The sequence below is a fragment of the Symphalangus syndactylus genome, chromosome 10 (genome assembly GCF_028878055.3).
Source record: "Symphalangus syndactylus isolate Jambi chromosome 10, NHGRI_mSymSyn1-v2.1_pri, whole genome shotgun sequence".
NCBI lineage: Eukaryota > Metazoa > Chordata > Mammalia > Primates > Hylobatidae > Symphalangus > Symphalangus syndactylus.
In genome coordinates, this window is record NC_072432.2 from 105,927,329 (window position 1) to 105,948,613 (window position 21,285).

Sequence of the window (21,285 nt, forward strand, 5' to 3'; positions counted from 1 at the left end):
ATGGACTGGGTGCAGTGTCTCATGCCTGTAATCCTAGCACTTTGAGAGGCCAAGGCAGGCGGATCATAAGGTCAGGAGATCGAGACCATCCTGGCTAACACAGTGAAACCCCATCTCTATTGAAAAATACAAAAAAACTAGCTGGGCGTGGTGGCACACGCCTGTAGTCCCAGCTACTTGGGAAGCTGAGGCAGGAGAATCACTTGAACCCGGGAGGCAGAGGTTACAATGAGCCGAGATCGCACCACTGCACTCCAGCCCAAGCGACAGAGTGAGACTCCATCTCAAAACAAAACAAAACAAAACCTTGAAATGTTGTCAATACTTGCTTCTCAGTAGTTTGCTCAGCTTAAGGTTTTGGTTAATGTTCTCTTAAGGCCAAGTTACTACTCACAGGGTGGTCCACAAATCATTGTCACCACCACCTGGCAGCTTATTAAAAATTCAGACTCTCAGGCCTCTCCCCAAACCTACTGAATCAATCTGTATTTTAGCTAGATCCCAAGGTGACTAATGTGCACATAAGTGTGAGAAGCAGTGGTATAACTCTACAGCACTGTAGTGGTAATTTAAAAAGAAATGAGGCAGTATATAATGAGCATCCTTCTTCCTCCTTTGGGAGTAGTTCAAGAGGGAAAAATGGAAGATAAACTATACCGTAACATACATACCTTTCTGGGCTTGGCAGCTGTGAAAGACACAAAGTAATTGAAAACACAAATATAACAGACAATGATTTTAGAATTAAGCTGTTAGAGCTTAGAATTTGATTATTTAGTGGTACAAGTAATTTAATACATAGCAAGTAATGTGTTCAGTTTATCACCTTAGAAAAACTGCTTTAGAAAATAATCTGAGACCGGTACTCTAGAATAACCCTGATAAAAGGAAAAACTACCTTAAAAATATTATTTATTCTTTGTACCTCCAAAATTTGTGCCTGAATAACTATAGTTGGGGACATGATCACTCAAAATTATGTATTCTAAAAGAATGAAATTTAAACATAATAAACTATATTTTGATATTACTACTATTTTACTACCAACCCAAACATTCTCATGTAGAATACATACTTAAGAAGATAAAATTGCTGGAACATCTTTGTGTATGCATATTTGAAGTTCTCAAATAGGAATATTTTATTCACATTACAATGCACCTTCACAATGAAAAAGGTAGCTTTCAGACAACTCAATTATAAATCTGAATTGGTAGAGTACTTATTTATTCTAGTTATAATTTTCATTCATCAATACCTTTTTTTTGAGACAGAGTCTCACTCTTTTTCAGACTGGAGTGCAGTGGCGCTATCTCTGCTCACTGCAACCTCTGCCTCCCGGGTTCAAGCGATTCTCCTGCCTCAGCCTCCTAAGTAGCTGGGATTACAGTCACACACCACCACGCCTGGCTAATTTTTGTATTTTTAGTAGAGACGGGGGTTTCGTCATGTGGGTCAGGCTGGTCTCGAACTCCTGACCTCTTGATCTACCCGCCTCAGCCTCCCAAAGTGCTGAGATTACAGAAAGGGAAATATGAAGAAAATGTGATGCAGGGGTCAAAGCTTCCTTTAATAAATATTCTTGGCGTGATGGCTCACGCCTGTAATCCCAGCACTTTGGGAGGCCAAGATGGGTGGATCACCTGAGGTCAGGAGTTCGAGACCAGCCTGGCCAACATGGTGAAACCTCGCCTCTACTAAAAATACAAAAATTAGCCAGGCGTGGTGGCGGGCACCTGTAATCCCACCTACTTGGGAGGCTGAGGCAGGAGAATTGCTTGAACCCGGGAGGCAGAGGTTGTGGTGAGCTGAGATCGTGCCACTGCATTCCAGCCTGGGCAACAGAGTGAGACTCTGTCTCAAAAAAAATAAATAAATAAATAAATATTCTTAAGTGGCCATTACGTTTTTTGTGTTGTTCAGTGTATGTATCCAGGGAGTATTTTTATGAGAAGAAACTAGTAATACTTATTTTCTCTACAACATTTAAGTAGAACCATAACTAACTTCCCATTAACAATGAGACAGGAATTAAAGTTGAATATGTTGTTTTACTATCATTTAGAGTCTCTGTGCTAATCCAATATTGGGACTGCTTTTCCATCTTTCACATTAGAATCAATAGTGTTTACAAATCTGGACAAATGCTATGAGTTTAGTAATACTAAATTCAATGATGATTAATTTTTCGTAATCAGCTGCCTTCTTATGCAAGTTTTCATGGCATGCAGACTGTCAAGAGAGTATTCTAGGATAGCAACATCTCTATTACCAGATTTTTTTTCTGGTAAAATAATCCAATTGTTTTTAATGAAAGATATTAGACAAAAAAAGTTAGGTCAATTAGGTAACATTTGGTGCAGTGTAAGACACAGGCAGTGATGCAATGCCAACTTGAGAGCAGATAAAAGAAGACAGTGAATTCTAGATATGATACTTTATCAAATTGTAAAATTTTATAAAACCTTACTGAACTGATATGTGAGAATTTCCAAAGGAAATTTATTTTTGAAAAACTGCATTTCATTTTTTAAATTCAAAACATCTCTCATACTAGAAAAGCTATTTTACAATTGAATAAGCTAAATTTTTAAAAAATGATAAAAGACTCACCAAGGCAACATAAATAAGTTTCCAGGCTAAAAAAACTATCCTCCTGCTTTCCAGACTTTACTATAAACATAAGAATCACAGTATAATCCTAGCATCTCAAAACTAATATATTGAAAACATTTGGTATTTGAGACTTTCTGAAATCAGTTTTTTGAACTTTATTTTACAATCAGGGATGTACTTTTAATTTTTTATGACATTTTCTCCCTAGAGATATAATTTAGATATTCTTATCTTCAAAGTAAAAATCAAAATAGGAAATAAGCATAGAAACACCTACTGGCAGTGGTTACACCTGCATGGTATTTACGAGTCTCCAAACTATTGGAAATTTATTTCAACCAAGGTTCTCTTAAGTCTTCATAACTTGGGTGTAACTCGAGAGAAAACTAATTTATATCAATTTACAGTTTAGTGGTCATGATCAGGCAAAGTGATACTCTTCCACTGACTACAAGTCATTGCAGAGGCAGTTTATAGAACTTTTCCTTTAGGCCTAATATACAGGACAAACCTTGCCACATCTCACTACCTCGAAAATCAAATTTAAATAAAGTATCCAGGAGTAGCCTAAAGAATGAGTGTAATCTGGATGGATTTTAGTCTAAATTTATGCCTTGCTCTACAGTAAGTATAGTAACTCCAGATATATGTTCCACAGATGCAATAATTTCTGTTCCTTGGTCGGTGCAGAATATAATTTATACTTCCTGAAATCAACTTTGTCTATTCATGAAGATAGCTGCTTTTTATTTGCCTTTGTCTCACTTTGAATATACATAATCCACAGGTTACAAACTTTTCCAGTAACTACATTTCAACTTGTATTTCATCAGCAAACATTTGAGAGGATGTTATTTCATAGGTTAACTATTTTGAATTCATTGTTGATCAAGTTAATAGTAGTGGGCAATTTTCTTATAGAAAGCAATTCCAAACATAATGAGCAGATGCTTGCCAGCTCTAATCAATAAGCTGTATGCCTTGTCCTTCTCCCTGTATCTGAGGGTCATATACTACTTTATTGTCCATGTCCTCATGCAACAGACACAAGGGATTACTGGAAAGAAAAAGATTACAGGATCAGATTTGTCCTTCCCCCACTCCAAAAGGCCAAAACATTTCAACAGCTATGTTTTCAAGTAAGATTTATATCCTACAATATCCTTTGAGGTTTTCTTACTAGAATGAAACGCATTTTAGGAGAGTTAATGATTTCGTTGGAGCGGGGAGAAACAGGCAAATCACAGGATTTTCAAGAAGTATAACAATTCAGGTAAGAATATCCATTAATTAATGTTGCCCTAAGTTTTATCAGTTAAATTTTTTTTTTAATTTCAAGGGAAGAGGCTTTAACATGAGAAATAAAATATATCCCAGTCCATTATCTACATATTCTTCATCTTGGCCATGAGGTCTTCCAAGCTTTCACCAGAGTCTTCCACTGTTACCTCAGTGACAGAATCTTCTTGCTATTGACAAATTAGGGAAATACAGTGAAAAAAGAACCGTATAGAATTCTTGATGCTTAGGAATATATAATCAGTAAGTTTTGACCATGCTCAACCAGGTTATAAAGTAAATTTTCTTTAACAAATATCTTGTACTTTTTAGAAGAAAGACAAATTCTTTTACATTCCCCACCAGTCTTTTGATTTACAAGGCAGTAATTTCAATATTCTTGACAGCTCTAGTTTTTTTAAACGACATCATAGCTAAAACTACCAATAAACAAAAATGAGATCTTCATTTAATCAAAATCTATTATACTTGGTTCATTAATGAGTGAACAAAACCATTTTATTCTATGTTTTAAAAGTTTAAAATAAGCTATAAATATTTGCATATTAATACTGAATACCTCTCTCTCACATCTTAATGCCTATAGCATAAAATATCTAAAACAGGCAATACTTCATTGGCATTACAAATTAGAATGAAGATGAAAGAAGATAAATATTTTATATGATATTTACATATGGGTAAATCATATTTTTGAAGTACCTTTTTTGGAATTGTGTATGCCACTGTAATTCCTTCAGGTAAGTCTGGAACTGGACCTGAAGAATTTTTCAATTCCTCTTCTGAAACCTCAGATACCAGCTCAATACCTGTAAATTTGATCCTATGTCAGTTTTTAAGGAATTTAATAAGCAATAATTATTCAATTTGTATAATCTTATTAGATTTGCTACCATAAAAGGTTTTTGTTTTATGCACCATTTCAATTTATAAAAGAATACCTACCCCATTCATTATCTTCATGGATTATCTCTTCCTCTTCTTGTATAACCTCTTGTTTAGGCAGTGCTGCTACCTTTTTCTATAGAAATCAAACAGCATCCAAGTGTTCTTACTCATTCTCAGTTCTCTAAAGCATTAATCAAGAATTCAGACAGGCTTTTTATCTTACCAAAAGCAAGAAAGAACATTCATTTTTGAAGTATGGTGAATAAGTTAACCATTTATCTTGTATTCTAAATCTGTTTAAGTTATTTATTGTCCTATGCAATATGATCCCTCATGCATTCTAACAGATTGCCATATACCTTATATTCTTCCTGCTGCTTCCTGCAATTTCTGTCATCACACTGAGGATTTGGCTTCATGGACATAGTAGGAAAAAAATCCTGCATTGCATTGTATCCAAGGTAAAAACTAACAGTACCAAAATTTAACAGAAACCTAGAAAAATCAAAATAGACTTAAATAAAGAAATTAAAACCATGAAAAATACTAGAACAGCTAAATTTTTTAAAAATAACTTTGAAATAGGTAAAGACATATTTTTCTTAACCAGAAAACAGAAATCTGCATCCAGAAAACAGAAATTTTATCTTATTTACAGTGCCTGGCTCATAGTAGATGCTTCAGTGTTTATTGAATGAAGGAAAGAAAAGATTGCTCCATTTCATCAGCTGTAGAACACACAATTTTTTTGAACCTCTAGTAAAGATAAAATGCTGGCAGCTAAACTATTACATGTCAACAACTTCAAGAAGCATGCTGATTTCAGAGAAGCTAAAATGTGGGAGAAGTGTATTTTTTAAATCCCTGAGATAATTAAGAAAGCTACTTAATTTTTTTTAACATTTTGTATGTAACTTACTATAAAATGCACAATCTTAAATGTATAGCTCAATAAAATTTTGTATGAGTCTTTCATGTAACCATCACCAGATCAAGATACAGAACATTTTCAGCATCCCATGTGCCTCCAGCTCCCTCCTGCCCTCTTCCCAGTCAAATCTGATACTTTTTACTCTGTTGCCCAGGCTGGAGTACGGTGGCGTGATCATGGCTCACTGTAGCCTCGCCCTCCCAGGCTCAAGCAATCCCATCTCAGCTTCCCAAGTAGCTGCGACTAATAGCAAGCACCACCACGCTTGGCTAATTTTTGTATTTTTTTTTGTAAAGATGGGGCTTTGCCATGTTGCCCAGGCTTGTCTCTAATTCCTGGGCTTAAGCAATCTGCCTGCCTTGGCCTCCCAAATTGTTGGGATTACAGGCGTGAGCCACTTCATCCGGCCAATCTGATGTCTTTTATTAGGTTGGCGCAAAAGTAATTGCAGTTTTTATTAAAAGTAATGGCAAAATCCGCAATTACCTTTGCACTAACATAATAAAAGCTTCTATACAGACAAAATCACATAAAAAAGATAAATGACAAAAGAAAAATATTTGCAAATACACATTCTTAATATACAAGACAAAAAAGAGCAACAACTATTAGCAGATAATTCACAGAAGAATGTAAGTGTTCAACCTTTTTCACAAATAAAAACAAAAATTAAATGCCTAATTTTTACCCACCAGAATGACAAAGATTACAGAGTTTGGTGATACTCAAAGTTATCAAAGGTATGGGTGAACCAGGTACTCCTAAACTATGATACAAATGTATAATCCTTTTGCAGGAGAAATTTAGTAAATATTTCATAAATTCAGAAATTCTACTTTAAAAAATGTGTACTATAGGCCGGGCACAGTGGCTCATGCCTGTAACTCCTAGCACTTTGGGAGGTCGATACGGGCAGACTGCTTGAGCCCAGAAGTTCAAGACCAGCCTGGGGAACATAGGGAGACTCTGTTTCTACAAAAAATACAAAAACATTAGCTGGGCGTGGTGGTGGATGCTTGTAGTCACAGCTACCTGGGAGGCTGAGGTAGGAGGATCACTTGAACCTGGAAGGTGGAGACTGCAGTTAGCCGAGATTGTGCCTCTGCACTCCAGCCTGGGTGACAGAGTGAAACCCTGTTTTCAAAAAAAAAAAAAAAGTACTATAGAAAACTCTAAGCTGGTCACAGTGGCTCACGCCTGTAATCCCAACACTTTGGGAGGCTGAGGTGGGCAGATCACTTGAGCTCAGGAGTTCAAGACCAGCCTGAGCAACATGGTGAAACCCTGTCTCTACAAAAAATAGAAAAATTAGCCAGGCATTGTGGCATATACCTGTACTTCCAACTGCTTGGAAGGCGGAGGTGGGAGGATCACTTGAGCTCAGGAGGTTGAGGCTGCAGTGAGCCATGACTGAGCCACTGAACTTCAGCTTGGGCAACACAGTGAGACCTTGTCTCCAAAAAAAAACAAAAAGAAGAGAAATCAATCTAGTATTCAAAGATATATACAAGATGTAGCCTATAGCATTGTTAATAAAAAAAAAAAGAATTAAGTAGCCTAAATGACCATCAATAGAGGGGCTAGCTAAATAGGACACATCCTTAAGAGAATACTTTGTTAGCCATGATTATTTTCTTTTTTGTATCATACTATAAAATGTTGTTTAGACAGGGCCTACTACTGTCTAAACAGGCTATTTGCTCTTATATGAAATAGCCCTAGACCATTACTTTGAGAGTTTATATGTATGCTTTTTTCAATTTCTTTGCTGGCAACTGACATTTCTTATTGATTGGAACCTCCATGTGTCTTGTTGCAGTTTGTTCTTACTATATTGGAGACTTAGGGAATACAACTAAGCTTATTAAAGTTGTAAAATGAGGGAAAATAAATGGCCTGAATTAGAGAACACCTAAAGGGGCTCTGCTTTTAATAAAGTATGAGTTGATTCATAGACTGTGACATAAATTTCAGCAGCAAAGAAATCTTTTTCCTTCTTTTTAGCTATAGTTTAGATAGTACAGTTGCTGGATATTTGTTTTTGGATAGCAGAGGTATCCAAAAGCAGATTTTAAGAATCTTTTTTTTTTTTAAGTATTGTTAATGTGTTTTATATTAACACTAATATAAATGTTAACATTTTATGCAAATGTAAAATTTACAGTAACACTAATGTTTAATTACATTAACAATAATTACTGTTTAGTCACATTTGGTTTATTTTTGGTAAGACTTAAATCATGATAGTAGAAACAAGTGTGTTTAAGTCTCTATCCACTGGACAGACTTGCAAAGATTTAAATCATTTGGTTAATGTTTCATAAATAAATATGCCACTACCATTATATCATTTAATAAAAGCTATTCCAAATGCAGGGAGTAACTGACATTCATATATATTCACGTATGAATATGCACACATGTATTATATGTAATATTTAATATAGCAATATATATGAAAAGTAGACATACATATATAAAATAGAATTTGCACATATACATATATAAAACATTTAAAACTACATTTAAGTTTAAAGTAACCAAATTATATACTTAGCTTGTAATTTCAATTTCTGAAATGCTTTGTGAAATATATTTATGTTTACTGAAAGCATACAAGACTATTCAGAAAAATTAGCCCTGACTTACTTTAACACATTTTGTACTAAGATCCCAGCAACCACACCCATAGTGGTAGGAAGACTGGCTGCACAAACACCTTCTCGTTTCAGAGTCTTTTCATCAATATTTGCAGCAACTACTAGTGGTGGAGCACACTACATGAAAAATAAAACACATTTCAAAAAAAAAGAAAAAGTATGAGATGTTCCAAATAGTATTCCATCCAAGTTTGTTTTTTCTTTGAATTGTAATACATTTTCAATGCCCCTAAGAACTCGAGTACCTAACAGCGAAGAATATTCCAAAAAGAATAATGCATACCGCAAAACACGCAGATTCTCCAGGAATTATGAGCTGTATATGCCCTGAAACTGCATTTTCACTGACCCCAGATTCCATCCATGTTTGTCCAAGTTCATTACAAGCCTTAGTAGAAATGGGTGAAAACATAAGGAAAAAAAATAAAAGAGCAAGAAGTAATTTACAAAAAATTCTTTTAACTGAATGGATTACCAAGGTCTTTTAAAATTAATTTTCAGAACAAATGAGGCAAGTTGTAAGATAATGGAATTCCTTGGTAATTACCATACTCTTTTTAAAGAGTAAAGTGACAGTATTCAAGACGCAGTCAGTAAATATTATTAAATTGAATCAAAGTTTATTGGATTTCTTATCAAATTAATGTGAAATTTCACTTTTCTAAAATAATTTCAGGAACAAAAAAATGTCAAAATATCATCTGAAAAGTTAAAAACAATATTCAAAAGGAAAATAATTATTTTTATTTTTGAAAAACCAGGTTTTTAGGCAATTTATACATATTTATACATTAATAAAATAACAAAAGCTAAAACTAACACTGACCAAGAATTATTATAAGATACTAATTTAAGAATTACACATCAGAGGTATTTGCTGTTTTATAGTTTACCAGCAAAAAGAGTAGGATACTGTAACACATGTCACAGCAGCAAGGCTAGACAGTCTAGGTCCCACAGCTATTAGAATAGAGTAGGCTAAGAGAATATTACAAATAAAACACAGAAAAGGGTTTACATTCAGAACTGTTTTTAGGATGGGGATTATATAGTGATAGAATATACAGGAAAACAGATAAATCCATGAATATATCTTGCACAGCAGGAATACTCACTGTATTTATTGTCATTCGAGCTTCAAAATTGTCCACACAGCTAAGAACTAGATCAACAGGTTTTCCTTCTTCTAACCCACCATTACTAGTCAAAGAAAATAAGTTTGAAAAACATCAGGACACAAAATACACTCTAATACATTATACTTACTTGTTCAGTCCAACATTTATTCTTTCATTAAATGTTTGACTATAATTATCACATAATAAATATGTAATATTTAAAGATATCATATATATCAAGTATTGAATAACATGAATATAACATCAATGATACTGTAGTATTATTTTACAAGAACTACAAGGGTGAAGGAAGTATAAAGTATGTCCACAACAGTTACTTTTTCACTACCAGCTTTCACATTTTTATTCATGCTTCATTACAAATGTAATAAAAGCTAACTGAATGCAATTCATTATTTCAGTGGTGGTCTGACAGTCTCTGAAGAAAACCATTTTCAGACAGAAATATAATCTAGGACACAACTTAAAGTTGACATTCTCTTCTTATATTGTAACTTACAGGGGTCTTTTGCTTGTTTGCTTTTTATTTTTAATTGTTTTTGGACAATATATACCTTTAAATGGTATTCTAATACATAAAAATTACACAAAAATTACTATACTAAAAAAATGGAAAAATATATATCAATCTTCCATTCATTGGATTAATCCATAGATTTTTCTAATAATTTTCTAATACTTGAACTGAACATTATACAAAATATTCATAAATTAAAACTTTACCTTATTCTACCCATGAAATGTTGAAAGTTTTCCACTGTGGTTATATTATAGTTGTGTACTTCAAAAAGAACATCAGGATTAATGTTCCTAAGAAGGAAAAAGGGAATGATTATAAGCCTGTAATCCTAGCATTTCAAGAGGTGGTGGTGGGAGGATTACTTGAGTCCTGGAGTTCAAGGCTACAGTGAGCCATCATCGCACCCACTGCACCCCAACCTGGGGGACAGAGTGAGACCCTGTCTCTAAAAAAATGTTTTTAAAAAGACTACTGCTAGTAGCTGTAGTAAGAAAAAGCTGTGAGGAAAAGAAAGAGCTAAAGGGCATTTAACATACCTTAGAGAAGCAAATTCAAGCTATTCAAAGAAAACCCAAAGTCCTTTTCTATCTCTTTTATCTCACACTTCAAGGACTAGGTTCATTTTTGTCATAAAGATTACAAAACTTTTCCCACCCCAATCAATCTAAGTGTTGGGAATTAAGACTTAACCATGTCCAGTAACTACCTGCAGCTCAGCCTCACTTCCTTAACTCAGTTAAGAACAAATTTGGGGCCACAAAGAAAATTCCTAAAGCAGGGATTGGTGAACTGTGGCCCATGGGCCAAATCTGGCCCACCACCTGTTTTTGTGCAGCCTTCAGGCTAAGAATTTTTTTTCATTTTTAAGTGGCTGGGAAAAGAATCAAAAGAACATTTTATGACATATAAAAATTGTATAAGCCAGGCACAGTGACTCATGCCTGCAATGCTAGCACTTTGGGAGGGCTAGGTGGGCAGATGGCTTGAGTCCCAAGAGTTTGAGACCAACCTGGGCAATATGGCAAAACCCCATCTCTGCTAAAAATGCAAAACATTAGCCAGGCATGGTGGCACATGCCTGTAGTCCTAGCTACTCAGGAGGCTGAGATCCGAAGACAGCTTGAGCCCGGGAGGCGGAGGTGCAGTGAGCCGAGATTGTGTAGCTACACTCCAGTCTGGGTGATAGAGTGAGACTGTCTCAAAAAAATTTTGTTTTTTAATTAAAAAAATTAAAAATTGTATGAAATTCAAATTTTGGAGTCCAAAAATAGAATTTTCTTGGAGCACAGACATGCTCATTCGTGTTTGTGTTGCCTACAGCTGCTATCAAACTGCAACTAACAGTTGTAACAGAGAACATCTGGCCCTCAAAGACTAAAATATTATCTAACCCTATACATAAAGTTTGCCAACCCATGTCCAACAGGTAAGAGAATTCTTTATACAAGTGAAATCTCCATTTTATAGAGAAAAATTAAGATCCATTTATATTAACTCCTATCAAATACATAAAGTAAGATTTCACTGAATATGGTACTTGATTGCTATTCCATTTACCTCAGAGTATGTTCTGCTGCTTGAACTTTACTTAATCCTGCTTGATGAGGTTGGAAGAAAAGTCTATTCATATTGGCTAGTTCCACCTTGTCATAATCAAAGAGTAGCAACTAAAATGAAAATAGTGGTATTCTGATGAAAAACATACCAAAAAACTAAACATATCAAAAAAAAATTAGAGAGCTTTACATTTAATTAGTTTAGCAGTTTGATAAGAATATTAGCTAACTCTACAACACTAGGTGCCATATATTAATTCATTGAATGCTCATGTGAGGCATGTAGGTACTATTATCCTTATTTTAAAAATAAGGCAACTACACTTGTCCAAAGGCCACTCATCTAATATGAAGTGAAAATGGGATTCAAATTCAAGCATTCTCAATCCAGCATCTGCACCTCAACCACAATGCTTTGCTGCCTCTCTAAATAATTCACTCAGAAATTAAGATTAATTCCCTTTCATTCCATTTTTTAAAACTGTGGCAAAATCCTACTTCATTTCCATTTTTTGCTAAAAGCCAGGAATCCATTGGATAAATGAAATCTTTAACTAAGATGAAAACAAGTGCTGTAACTTAAAATATAGTATAACCTGACTCCTTTTGTGTATATGACAAAATATATACCAGTGACATGGCTAAAACATTATTCCAAATAGAATTACAAACCGGTTAATTGTTGTTTCCTGCTATATACTTAAGCCTGTTTCAAAAAGCATTTGTCTCACACACACACGCACTAAAATGGCCATTAGATCACATTTCTTATCACTAAGAACAGGCTAGAGCCAAGGACTTCCTGTTCCTTCTTCATATGAAATTCTGTGACTCTGTAATACAATTCTCAGCACACTAAACAATAAAAACAAAAACGGGATTTTCTTCTCAATAAAAAAACTAAAAAGAAAAAAAATTAACCTAACCCATAACACCTAGATAGCCCTTAATACTACAAAAGATCTCACACTCTCCAAAATTTTCTAATCCTACTTAAGAGTCTCCAAAACATACTTTATTTAAGCTTATCAATATTTATTAGGTCAGGCCAAGTATTAAATGAGTTTCTGCCTCATAGCTTGTTTATACATAAGTTGCGGGAAACAAACTTGGGAACAGAAGGTCTGAGCTGTAACTCTGCCACTAATTAGCTCATTGTGGGCTTTCACTTTTTAGGCCTGTATCTTCATCTCTAAAATAAAGCAGCGAATATAGATCTGGTGATCCAAGGCACCCCAGATACTTTAAAGAGATCCAGAGGCTTTCAGGGATAAGAAATGGACTCTGGGTTTCCTAACATCTTCTACTTTCCTATTTAACCTCATGAATTCACTTCGTATTTATCTGTTTTACAAATTAAAGAAAGACTTACTGAAACTTACCTGTGTAGATTCTCAGTTTACAAACTTGAGGGCACACTGGAATCACTTGGAGAATTTTTAAAAATACAGATGTTTGTGCCTCATCCCCAGAGATACTTATCATGGGGTGCAGTCTGGACACCAGAATGTTTTAAAACTTCCCAGGTGATTCTAACTACAGCAATATATAACTACTGTTCTACCTCTTTGCTACTCAAAATGGCCTGGTCTAGCTGCATTAGCATCACCTGAAGCTTGTTAGAGATGCAAGAGCACTTCTCCAACTTAAATATGCAAATGAATCATTTGGGGATTGTGTTAAAATACAGATTCTGATTCAGTATGTCTGAGGTAGGTATTGAGAGCTGATACTGATGTTACTACTTCAGGGACTAGACTTGGAGTAGCAAGGATCCAGTGGTTCTTACTGGTGTAATCTTAGGAACATCAGCATCAGGATCACCTGGGAGCTTGTTAGCAATGTCAATTATTAAGTCCACCTGACACCTATAAAATCAAAACCACCAGAGTAGGATCTGTTAATCTGTGCTTTAATAAGGCTTCCAACTAATTGTGATAACATACTCAAACTTGAGAGCCACTAATCTCAATAATCTCTATTATCCCTGGTCAATCAGTCAGGGTGCTTAAGTCAGCTATAAGCAATTTTTGTCCAGGTTTTGTAAATCTTTTGAAAGATATCAAAATTTCAATAAACATTTTTAGTATTTTGGTGTTATTTCTATATTGATAAGTGAGTGCCAATTTTGAAATCACCTTCTTTTAAGAATTTGGGGTAGACCAACATATTAGAAAGCATTGGTAAACTGTGGGAGAATGCTTCTTTTACCCGAACAATAAATTAAAGGATATGTAATTGTGGAAAGCTTATTTATTCAACCATTATGTATCTAACATCATAGACTTTGGCTTTATAAATCTAAGATTGGTAGACTGAATTCTGGTACAAGAAAGTTACTTCTTTCTAACCCATAATCTAAATGAATTTTAGAAAAAAGTAAGAGAGTACCAATTTTTAAAAATCCATCCAGAGCATTCTCTAGTTCAAAATCAAGAGTAGGAAAGGTACATGTTTTCTATTCTGTCTGGTATATGTTTAATAAAATATTTGTTAGATGTTTCAGTGTGTCACACACTTTATCAAATTAACAGCCTTCTTTCCTAAGTTTCTATATCTAAAACGCCTAAATCCAAATTGTTTACATATTACTTCAAACAAAAACGTTTCTAAACACAATTAGACAATCTTTGTCTAATATCACCTTTTGTTTGGGTGGGTATATGTCTCAACCCAAGTAGAAAGAATAATCTAGATTAATACACTGCAAGTCAATAAGCCATTAGTAAAGAAAAAAAATCCTAATTTGTACCTGATTTACTCCAGGAGTGAGTAGTTCCCTATATGACAGGCAAAGAGAAATGTTTTTACCTTACCAATGCCACATCTTGTCAGCATTTCAGCAGTCACACTACCTACTCCACCAACACCTACTATTGCTATGGCAAAGGTACGGATTTTCTGTGAAATACAAAATAGTATATTTTGGTTAATAGCTCTTCATCAAGTATGTCACCAGAAGTTATTTTAATTTACTGAATTAATCTTACAAAAACTTGGAAAGGGTTTATCATACCTCATAGTCGCTTACAATTCCCATTCGTTTCAATGCCATCAAGCGGCTTAAAAAAAGAAAAATATGTTTTAAAGCTTACAGTCTTTTAGGTATTAGTAATACAAATAGACATACATCATCACAGAAAGTAAACAACAAAATATAATCATTACTAATCCTTTAAAAGAGGAGGATGCTTACAGGCTGGTTTTTACCAGATGAAACTAAATTACCCAGGTACCTTTAAAAAAACTCTCCCAAGTGTAGCATATGAAACAAGATTGGTTTTTAAAAGCTATGTATTCTGATTTGCAGCCAAGATTGTGACTACTACTTAAATGTTAAGGGTCAAAGTTAAATTTCAACATTTTTCTATGCTTTGGTAGAATATGTAAATATTTAATGTTTTAACACTCAGATCTCCATCATCAGAGTAAATTCATGGCTGGAATTCCATTCTCTTGTTGCCTCTGCCCACAATGGATGATGTCTACTTTTAGTAGGCACCTACTGTATGCCAAAGACTCTAAGAGGTGCTTTAACTAGTTACTGGTAATCCGCAGTTTAAGTCTATGATTAATTCCCATTCATCTTCACTTTAAGGTGTCAAATAGTTCCACCAGGCTTGTTAGGAAATTCAGCCTCCACCCCCATTTTCCTCTCCCTCACCTGTAACTCCATTACCATCATATTCCTAAACAACATGCTAATATTGTTATTTTTTTTCAGTTTTAGTCAATTATCTGAATCAGATTTTGCTCTTAGCATTCATCCCCACTGCATGCAGACATTTTCCATCCCACCAACCTCCCAATATTGTTATATGGTCATCCTGGTTAGATGTTAACTCTCCACAGCTGGGCCATGCAATATATTAAAACTTACCCTTTCCTCTAACTCCCAACCCTGAAGTTAATAAGTATGTTTCTCCTGATGCTTGATTTCCTATGTATTTTCACAAATTCAACCCCAACTTTCCACTAGTTATCTAAAGTTCCTCTAGATACATTCATATTCATGAGGTATTCTATCAATTTCATCTTCTTAAAGATGTATCTCCTAGAATCTCCCATGATTGTCTCTAGACTTACTGCACATACAGCTCCCTTCCTAGGCTCTTCCTTCATCATTATACTACAAAGTCTCTTAATTTCTTTATTCTGTATTAATCCAGTTTCCTGCATGCTATAGCTCACTAGTTCTAAAGTGTCTATGGATCAGCAACAGGACCACCTGAAAATTTAATAGAAATGCAATTTCTTAGGCCCTACCCTATAATCACCCACTGAATCAGAAATTTTGAATGTGGAGTCTAACAATTTGCTTTAACAAGCCCTCCAGTAATTCTGATGCACATGACAGTTCAAAACACTGTCATCAATTATTTTTAAACTTACTCTCTTGCTGTGGTTAGAAGAACATCTTCCAGTAGTTTTGCAAAGGGTACAGCAGAGGTAAATTTTGAGAACTTTCATGTCTGAAAATGTTACTTATCAAAATTATATTCTTTATAAAAATGACAAAGCAAACGGCATATAATTGTGGGAAGCTACACATATACTCTTAATTGATAGTTTAACTTAGTAAAGAAGTCTAAAGTTAGAATTGTCTTTCAACATTTTAAGGTATTGCTCCAGTGTCTCCTAGCTTGTAAAATTTCAGTGTGCCTTAATGTGAATCTGTTCTCATCCCTTGTGCTGAGTTTTTAGTGGACTCTTTCAAAATGAAAACTCACATTTTCAGTTCTGGGAAATGTCCTTGAAGAATTTGGTTACTTCCTTGTTTGGTTTGTTTTTCCTGGACTGTCTGGAACTCTTATTATTTGGAAGTTGGACCATCTGGATTTGTCCTTTATCTTCTTTCTCCAATTATCTACTATTTTAGTTTTCTGCTCTATTCTCTGGATGATTTCTTTCAACTTTATTTTCCAACACTTCTATTAAGATTTTCATTTCTATTACCATCTCCATTTGCAAGAATTCCTGATCATCTAAATACTTTGCACCTTGTTCCTGTATCATTTGTACCATATCTTCTCTCATCTAAGGATACTAGTGATAATTTAGGGGGATGTGTTTATCTTACATAGTCTATCCAAGTTGCTATTTTTATTTTATTTCTTTCATGGTAGAAGTTTCTTTCATCCTTTGTTCTGTTCATATTTAAGTGTGGGACACTAGTAAAGGTAACAATGTAGGCAATACTGTTTGACTTTGGACTTCACTGTAGGGTGATCTGGCCAGACTATTTAGTTGAGAAACCCACAATGTCAGTGTCTTTCAGTCTTTCCTCTTGGCTCTATCAGATTCCCTAGAGAATAATCTTTCAAACTCCAACCTGAGTTGGAGTTCCAACCCCACGATCAGCTGTTGGAAGTGAAGAAGCAAGGCTGGGAGTCTCGGCATTCAGTATGTAAGCATTTAATTTACATTCAGTCACAGCATTCAGCATGTAAACAATCAGTTTACCCCTTCCTTCAGGTACAAAGACCTGCCCCAATTATTCTTGGAAATCTTCTATTTTACTCTTTCTAATGAAGAAACCTCTACTCTCCTCTTCTGGTAGGGAAGGAGTGTTTGCCCAGTTACCCACAGTGGAGAAGGGGATCTGGGGCTTTTGTTTCTTCAACAGATTTTCAACTGAAAGTTTTTTTTAGCCCTACCTGAAGTTCTGCAAGTACCTGTGCCTATTCCTGAGCCTTTTGGGGGATTCTTGCAATAAACTGGGTTGCAAGCTTAAGATTAAACTTCTCTGAATCTATTAAATCAGTTACCTTCACCCATTCCTTCTCTAGTTTCCAAATTGTTACTATAATCAAGTACAGGGACCCACCCCTCTCCATCAGTTATTAATACGAACCCTTTATATTTTCAATGGGAGTTTTCTTTTAAAAAATTCCTTTACTGTCACTTTAGTGAGGTTGGGTAGAAAGTGATGGCAGATCCATCACAGGAATTTGCTATCCTTACCTTGATGCTCCCTTCAATCTTTAAATAATCTGAGAAGCATGGATGGCAACCCCCTTTTACAGATGAGGGAAACGGTTTGGGTTAATCAACTGCCCAAAATCAGCTAACTGGCAAATGGTATTCTGAGCTGGGTTTCTGAGCCAAGATTTGATACCAGGTTTTCTAATCTCAAAGCCTCTCCAGTTTTTCCACATGCTTATAACTATATTCCATAACATATAATTTTACGGTTACTTGTGTTGTTTAATATCCCACATCCATGTAGTCTCTCAAACTGAAGCAAAAGTCAGGGGTTTATATTTCTTTTGTATCTCTTGAAGCAATTAAAATGGTGTTGAACACATATCCCTTTCCTATAACCTTTTGTACTTTATCATAATTCAATAACCTGTACTTTATCAATAATAACACTGTACTTTATCATAATTCTTATCACTTGTACTGCAATGGCATGTTTACTTTTCTATTTATCTCACACTCATCTGGTAAGCTCCAGAGGGAAAAGACCACGTCTACCTTATATTCACAGGGTCTGTGCATAATAAGTACTCAATACAAAGTAAATAATATTGTCAAGGAGGACTGGAGACAAAAATGTACTCAGTAAATATTTGCTGTATGAACAATTCAAAAAATTAAAGCTGAACTTTATTAAAATTCCATATACCGGTGAACAGCTTTGGGTATCAAACTGCCATCTCCTGTATAGCAATTTTAATAAAGTCAGTGGTGCAAATCAGATAGAAAATACTAAATATTTAGACTTGAGTTCTGAAAGTCTTGTTTGTTATAATTACAATGTCAAGGGATCATCTCGTATTAAATAATGTCTGAAAGACAACTTAAATTCATGACCCATATTCCTCTGCTTTTCATTCTGGAGGGAAAATTTCAAAGTCTTCATTTGTAAACTTTTAAAATGTTTTAAAAATGTCAAATAGTTTCCACTTATTCTGATTAGAGATGTCAGTTCATGCTTATTTAATCTCTAAAAATTTTGGACCATTAACCCTTCATATTTGGCAACACAGTTAAAACAGTGCACCCTGAGACTTCTACTGCGGCTTTATATATCACAAACTAAAACCTTTTTTAAAAATCAAAACTCTTATGCTCTTTAAAGGAAAAAAGCAACAATAAAATCTTCATTATCTACTTTAACACTATACAATTTTTAGCTACATGACTTAATTGTTTTTACTGGGGAGACGGTTCATGAGAATTTTACATTAAGACAAATCTCATGCAAGACAGGCCTTATTATTTACTACCAAGGCATGAACCTGAGGTGGCTGTCTAAGCCTCAATTTTCTCACCTATATAATGGGGGTAAAATAGTAGCAATCTCATAGGGTTTTGGTGGGAGGAGACAATGCATGTAAAGTGCTTAGCACAGTGAAAGCTCATAACTGCTTGCTACTAAATGCACCTAGCAATAAAATATTGTATAAGGCTTGCCATGTACAAGCGCTACTCTAAGACCTTTATACATACTGGTTTTTTCAATCCCCACAACTATGACAGAGATAGATATTACTATTATCTTCATTGTATAGGTGAGAAGCTGAAGCGGAAAGTTTCACAACTTGCCTAAGGTTAGACAGTTATGAAGAGAGTAGTTAGATTTGAATTGCAATCAGTCTGGCGGTAAAGTCCTTACCCTTAACCATTGCACTATATTCCATCTGCTGAATTGACAAGCTTTGTTAGAAAAGAAGAAAAGAGAGGCCTGGGCAGTCTTGGAAATGTCGAATGGTTTGAGATGTTAAGGAGAACCCGAATATCTCAGATTAGAGCTAACCCCGCTCTCCCCCGCCCCGACCCCATTTAAGATGCATTGATAAGCCTTTAAGTTTACCTTAGCAGGTTTTACATTTGATCTCATCTTCTGAAAGTTCTTACTATCAGTCTTATACACAGCGAGGTGGACTAATTAAGAGGCAAGGGAGATAGGAAACTGGACACACGTCCTCAGCAGGCACAGGAGCAGCACCATATGGCTGACTCACTGGAGGTTTTTTAAAAAGAGAAAGAATATCTTCCGATCAGTACTAAGATGTGGCCTTGCCCATTTGGGAACAGGATTCTCAGACCACGAAAAGGGTGGCGGGAGTCCCCATGAGCGGGACGTGGGAAGCGCCTCACTTCTGACCTCACGGAGCCTGACCTCGTCCCCCGCCCCTGCCTCCGACCGGCGACGCAGGTTACCTGTAGGGATTCGAATCCACCACCTCTGAGCTCATCTTCTCGATGCGGACTCGGCCGCCCCCTCCGTCGCCGCTCCTCGGGACCTGCAGACTCCTCTCCTGGGCAAGTTCCCGCTCCAGCTCCCGGACCCGCTGCTGCAGCCGTTCCACAGAGTCGGCCATGGCTGGGACTCCGGCCGCCAACGCTCCCAGCCCGGGCCTTCGCCGCCGCCTTCGCCCCACGCTGCTCGGCTGGGCCCGCGAAGGGTACGTGGGGAGGCACCTCGCCGCTGCCTTCCTAGCCCAGAACCCTGGGAAAGTGCACTCAGAGCCTCACAGACAGACACGTCTCCGAGACTTCCACAGGCCTTCCTCGGAGACACTTCCGGTGCGTCGCAGACATCGCTCCCCCTCAGCAAAAACCTGGCTCTTTCGGCTTCCTTCCTCGCTGGGTCGGCTAAACCCGGCCGCAGCAGGACCGGGGTGATAAGTGTCCAGGGCAGGAGGCCTGCGATGTTGCCTTGCTAACCGGGTGTCTAAGAGAAACAGGGTCTTTTTATTCTTGGGCTCGAGGTCCTGACGGGCCTTTTACTGAATGGGACCTTGCAGGTCTTCCGCCTGCTGTTGCATTAAATTTGGGGATAGAAGAGGCTTCTGCGTCGTTCCTTACCCGCAACGATGACCATGGCTTTGCTTTCTTTAAAATTGAGGCCTCCAACTCTGACGCTGACTGGAGAATTGAAATCCGAACACACATTGGGCTCTTTTGGCACTTGACTAGAGCTAAAACCTCCAGATTCAGCGGGCAGGCGTTGCTCAGCAATGGCGCGTAGGGTGTGTGTGGTTGGCTGGAGCCAGACCCCGCCCCGGCCTCGGCCCACGCTCTAGAGGGGACGTTGCCCCAATCCTGAAGGACCTCGGCACTCGAGACCTGTGGATGCCGCGTTGCTGTGGCCTGCGGGGGTGATCATGAAGCCAGGTGCTACTGGCGAGTCCGATTTGGCCGAAGTGCTGCCCCAGCACAAGTTCGACAGCAAGTCCCTGGAGGCCTACCTAAACCAGCACTTGTCTGGCTTTGGGGCCGAACGTGAGGCTACGCTGACCATTGCCCAGTACAGGTATCGACGCCAGCCTTTGCCTCCACTGGAAACAAATTTGTGCATTGAGTTTTCCTTCCTTTGGCCCTGGGTGGTTTCCTAAGTTTCTCCCGCCCTGATTGCTTTTCCTGCAGTCAGTGGACGCACCCTACAAGCATGAGCTGCTATTGCCGGCCCCGCGAATTCGATGCTGTGGGCTTCCCAATTGGAGGGCGGTAATGGAAGCGCAATAACGTTCACCATTCTACTATCCAAAGGAATCTTTGTTAAAGGATGGATTTATGTCCCTTGAGGATTCACCAAGGCAATTAAGCCTACAAATTCTGAGAAAAAGATGCCTTCTTTTGTGATACAACCATTAGATCTTTTTCTGAGAAGCTGGCGTAATTCAGTTTGATTGGCCGTATTCCGGGAGGCTGAGTTAATGA

General features: G+C 36.7%; 2 protein-coding genes across 6 annotated transcripts in view; one reads left to right on the top strand and one right to left on the bottom strand.

The window, feature by feature from the left end:
* Nucleotides 1-2,748: 2,748 nt before the first annotated feature.
* UBA5 (ubiquitin like modifier activating enzyme 5) lies at nt 2,749-20,578 on the bottom strand. Of its 5 annotated transcripts, XM_055295419.2 has the most exons (12): nt 19,783-20,578; nt 14,627-14,672; nt 14,422-14,511; nt 11,612-11,721; nt 10,258-10,344; nt 9,511-9,595; nt 8,679-8,783; nt 8,385-8,512; nt 5,164-5,299; nt 4,862-4,937; nt 4,619-4,725; nt 2,749-4,086 (listed from the first exon to the last, which is right to left on the bottom strand). In XM_055295419.2, the coding sequence occupies exons 1-12, from the start codon at nt 19,941-19,943 to the stop codon at nt 4,003-4,005; spliced, it is 1,215 nt and encodes a 404-aa protein (XP_055151394.1). In that variant the 5' UTR covers nt 19,944-20,578; the 3' UTR covers nt 2,749-4,002. The 5 variants fall into 5 exon arrangements, with proteins under 5 accessions (XP_055151394.1, XP_055151397.1, XP_055151396.1 ...); XM_055295422.2 differs by lacking the exon at nt 19,783-20,578 and having other exon boundaries at nt 14,363-14,511; nt 14,627-14,642; XM_055295421.2 differs by lacking the exons at nt 14,422-14,511; nt 14,627-14,672 and having other exon boundaries at nt 19,433-20,152.
* The window catches only part of ACAD11 (acyl-CoA dehydrogenase family member 11), a 99,340-nt gene continuing 98,427 nt past the window's right edge, over nt 20,373-21,285 (top strand). Inside the window, exon 1 of the mRNA XM_055295418.2 lies at nt 20,373-20,878. Coding sequence (XP_055151393.2) covers nt 20,730-20,878 — 149 coding nt within the window. The 5' untranslated portion in view covers nt 20,373-20,729. The remainder of the gene's footprint in view (nt 20,879-21,285) is intronic.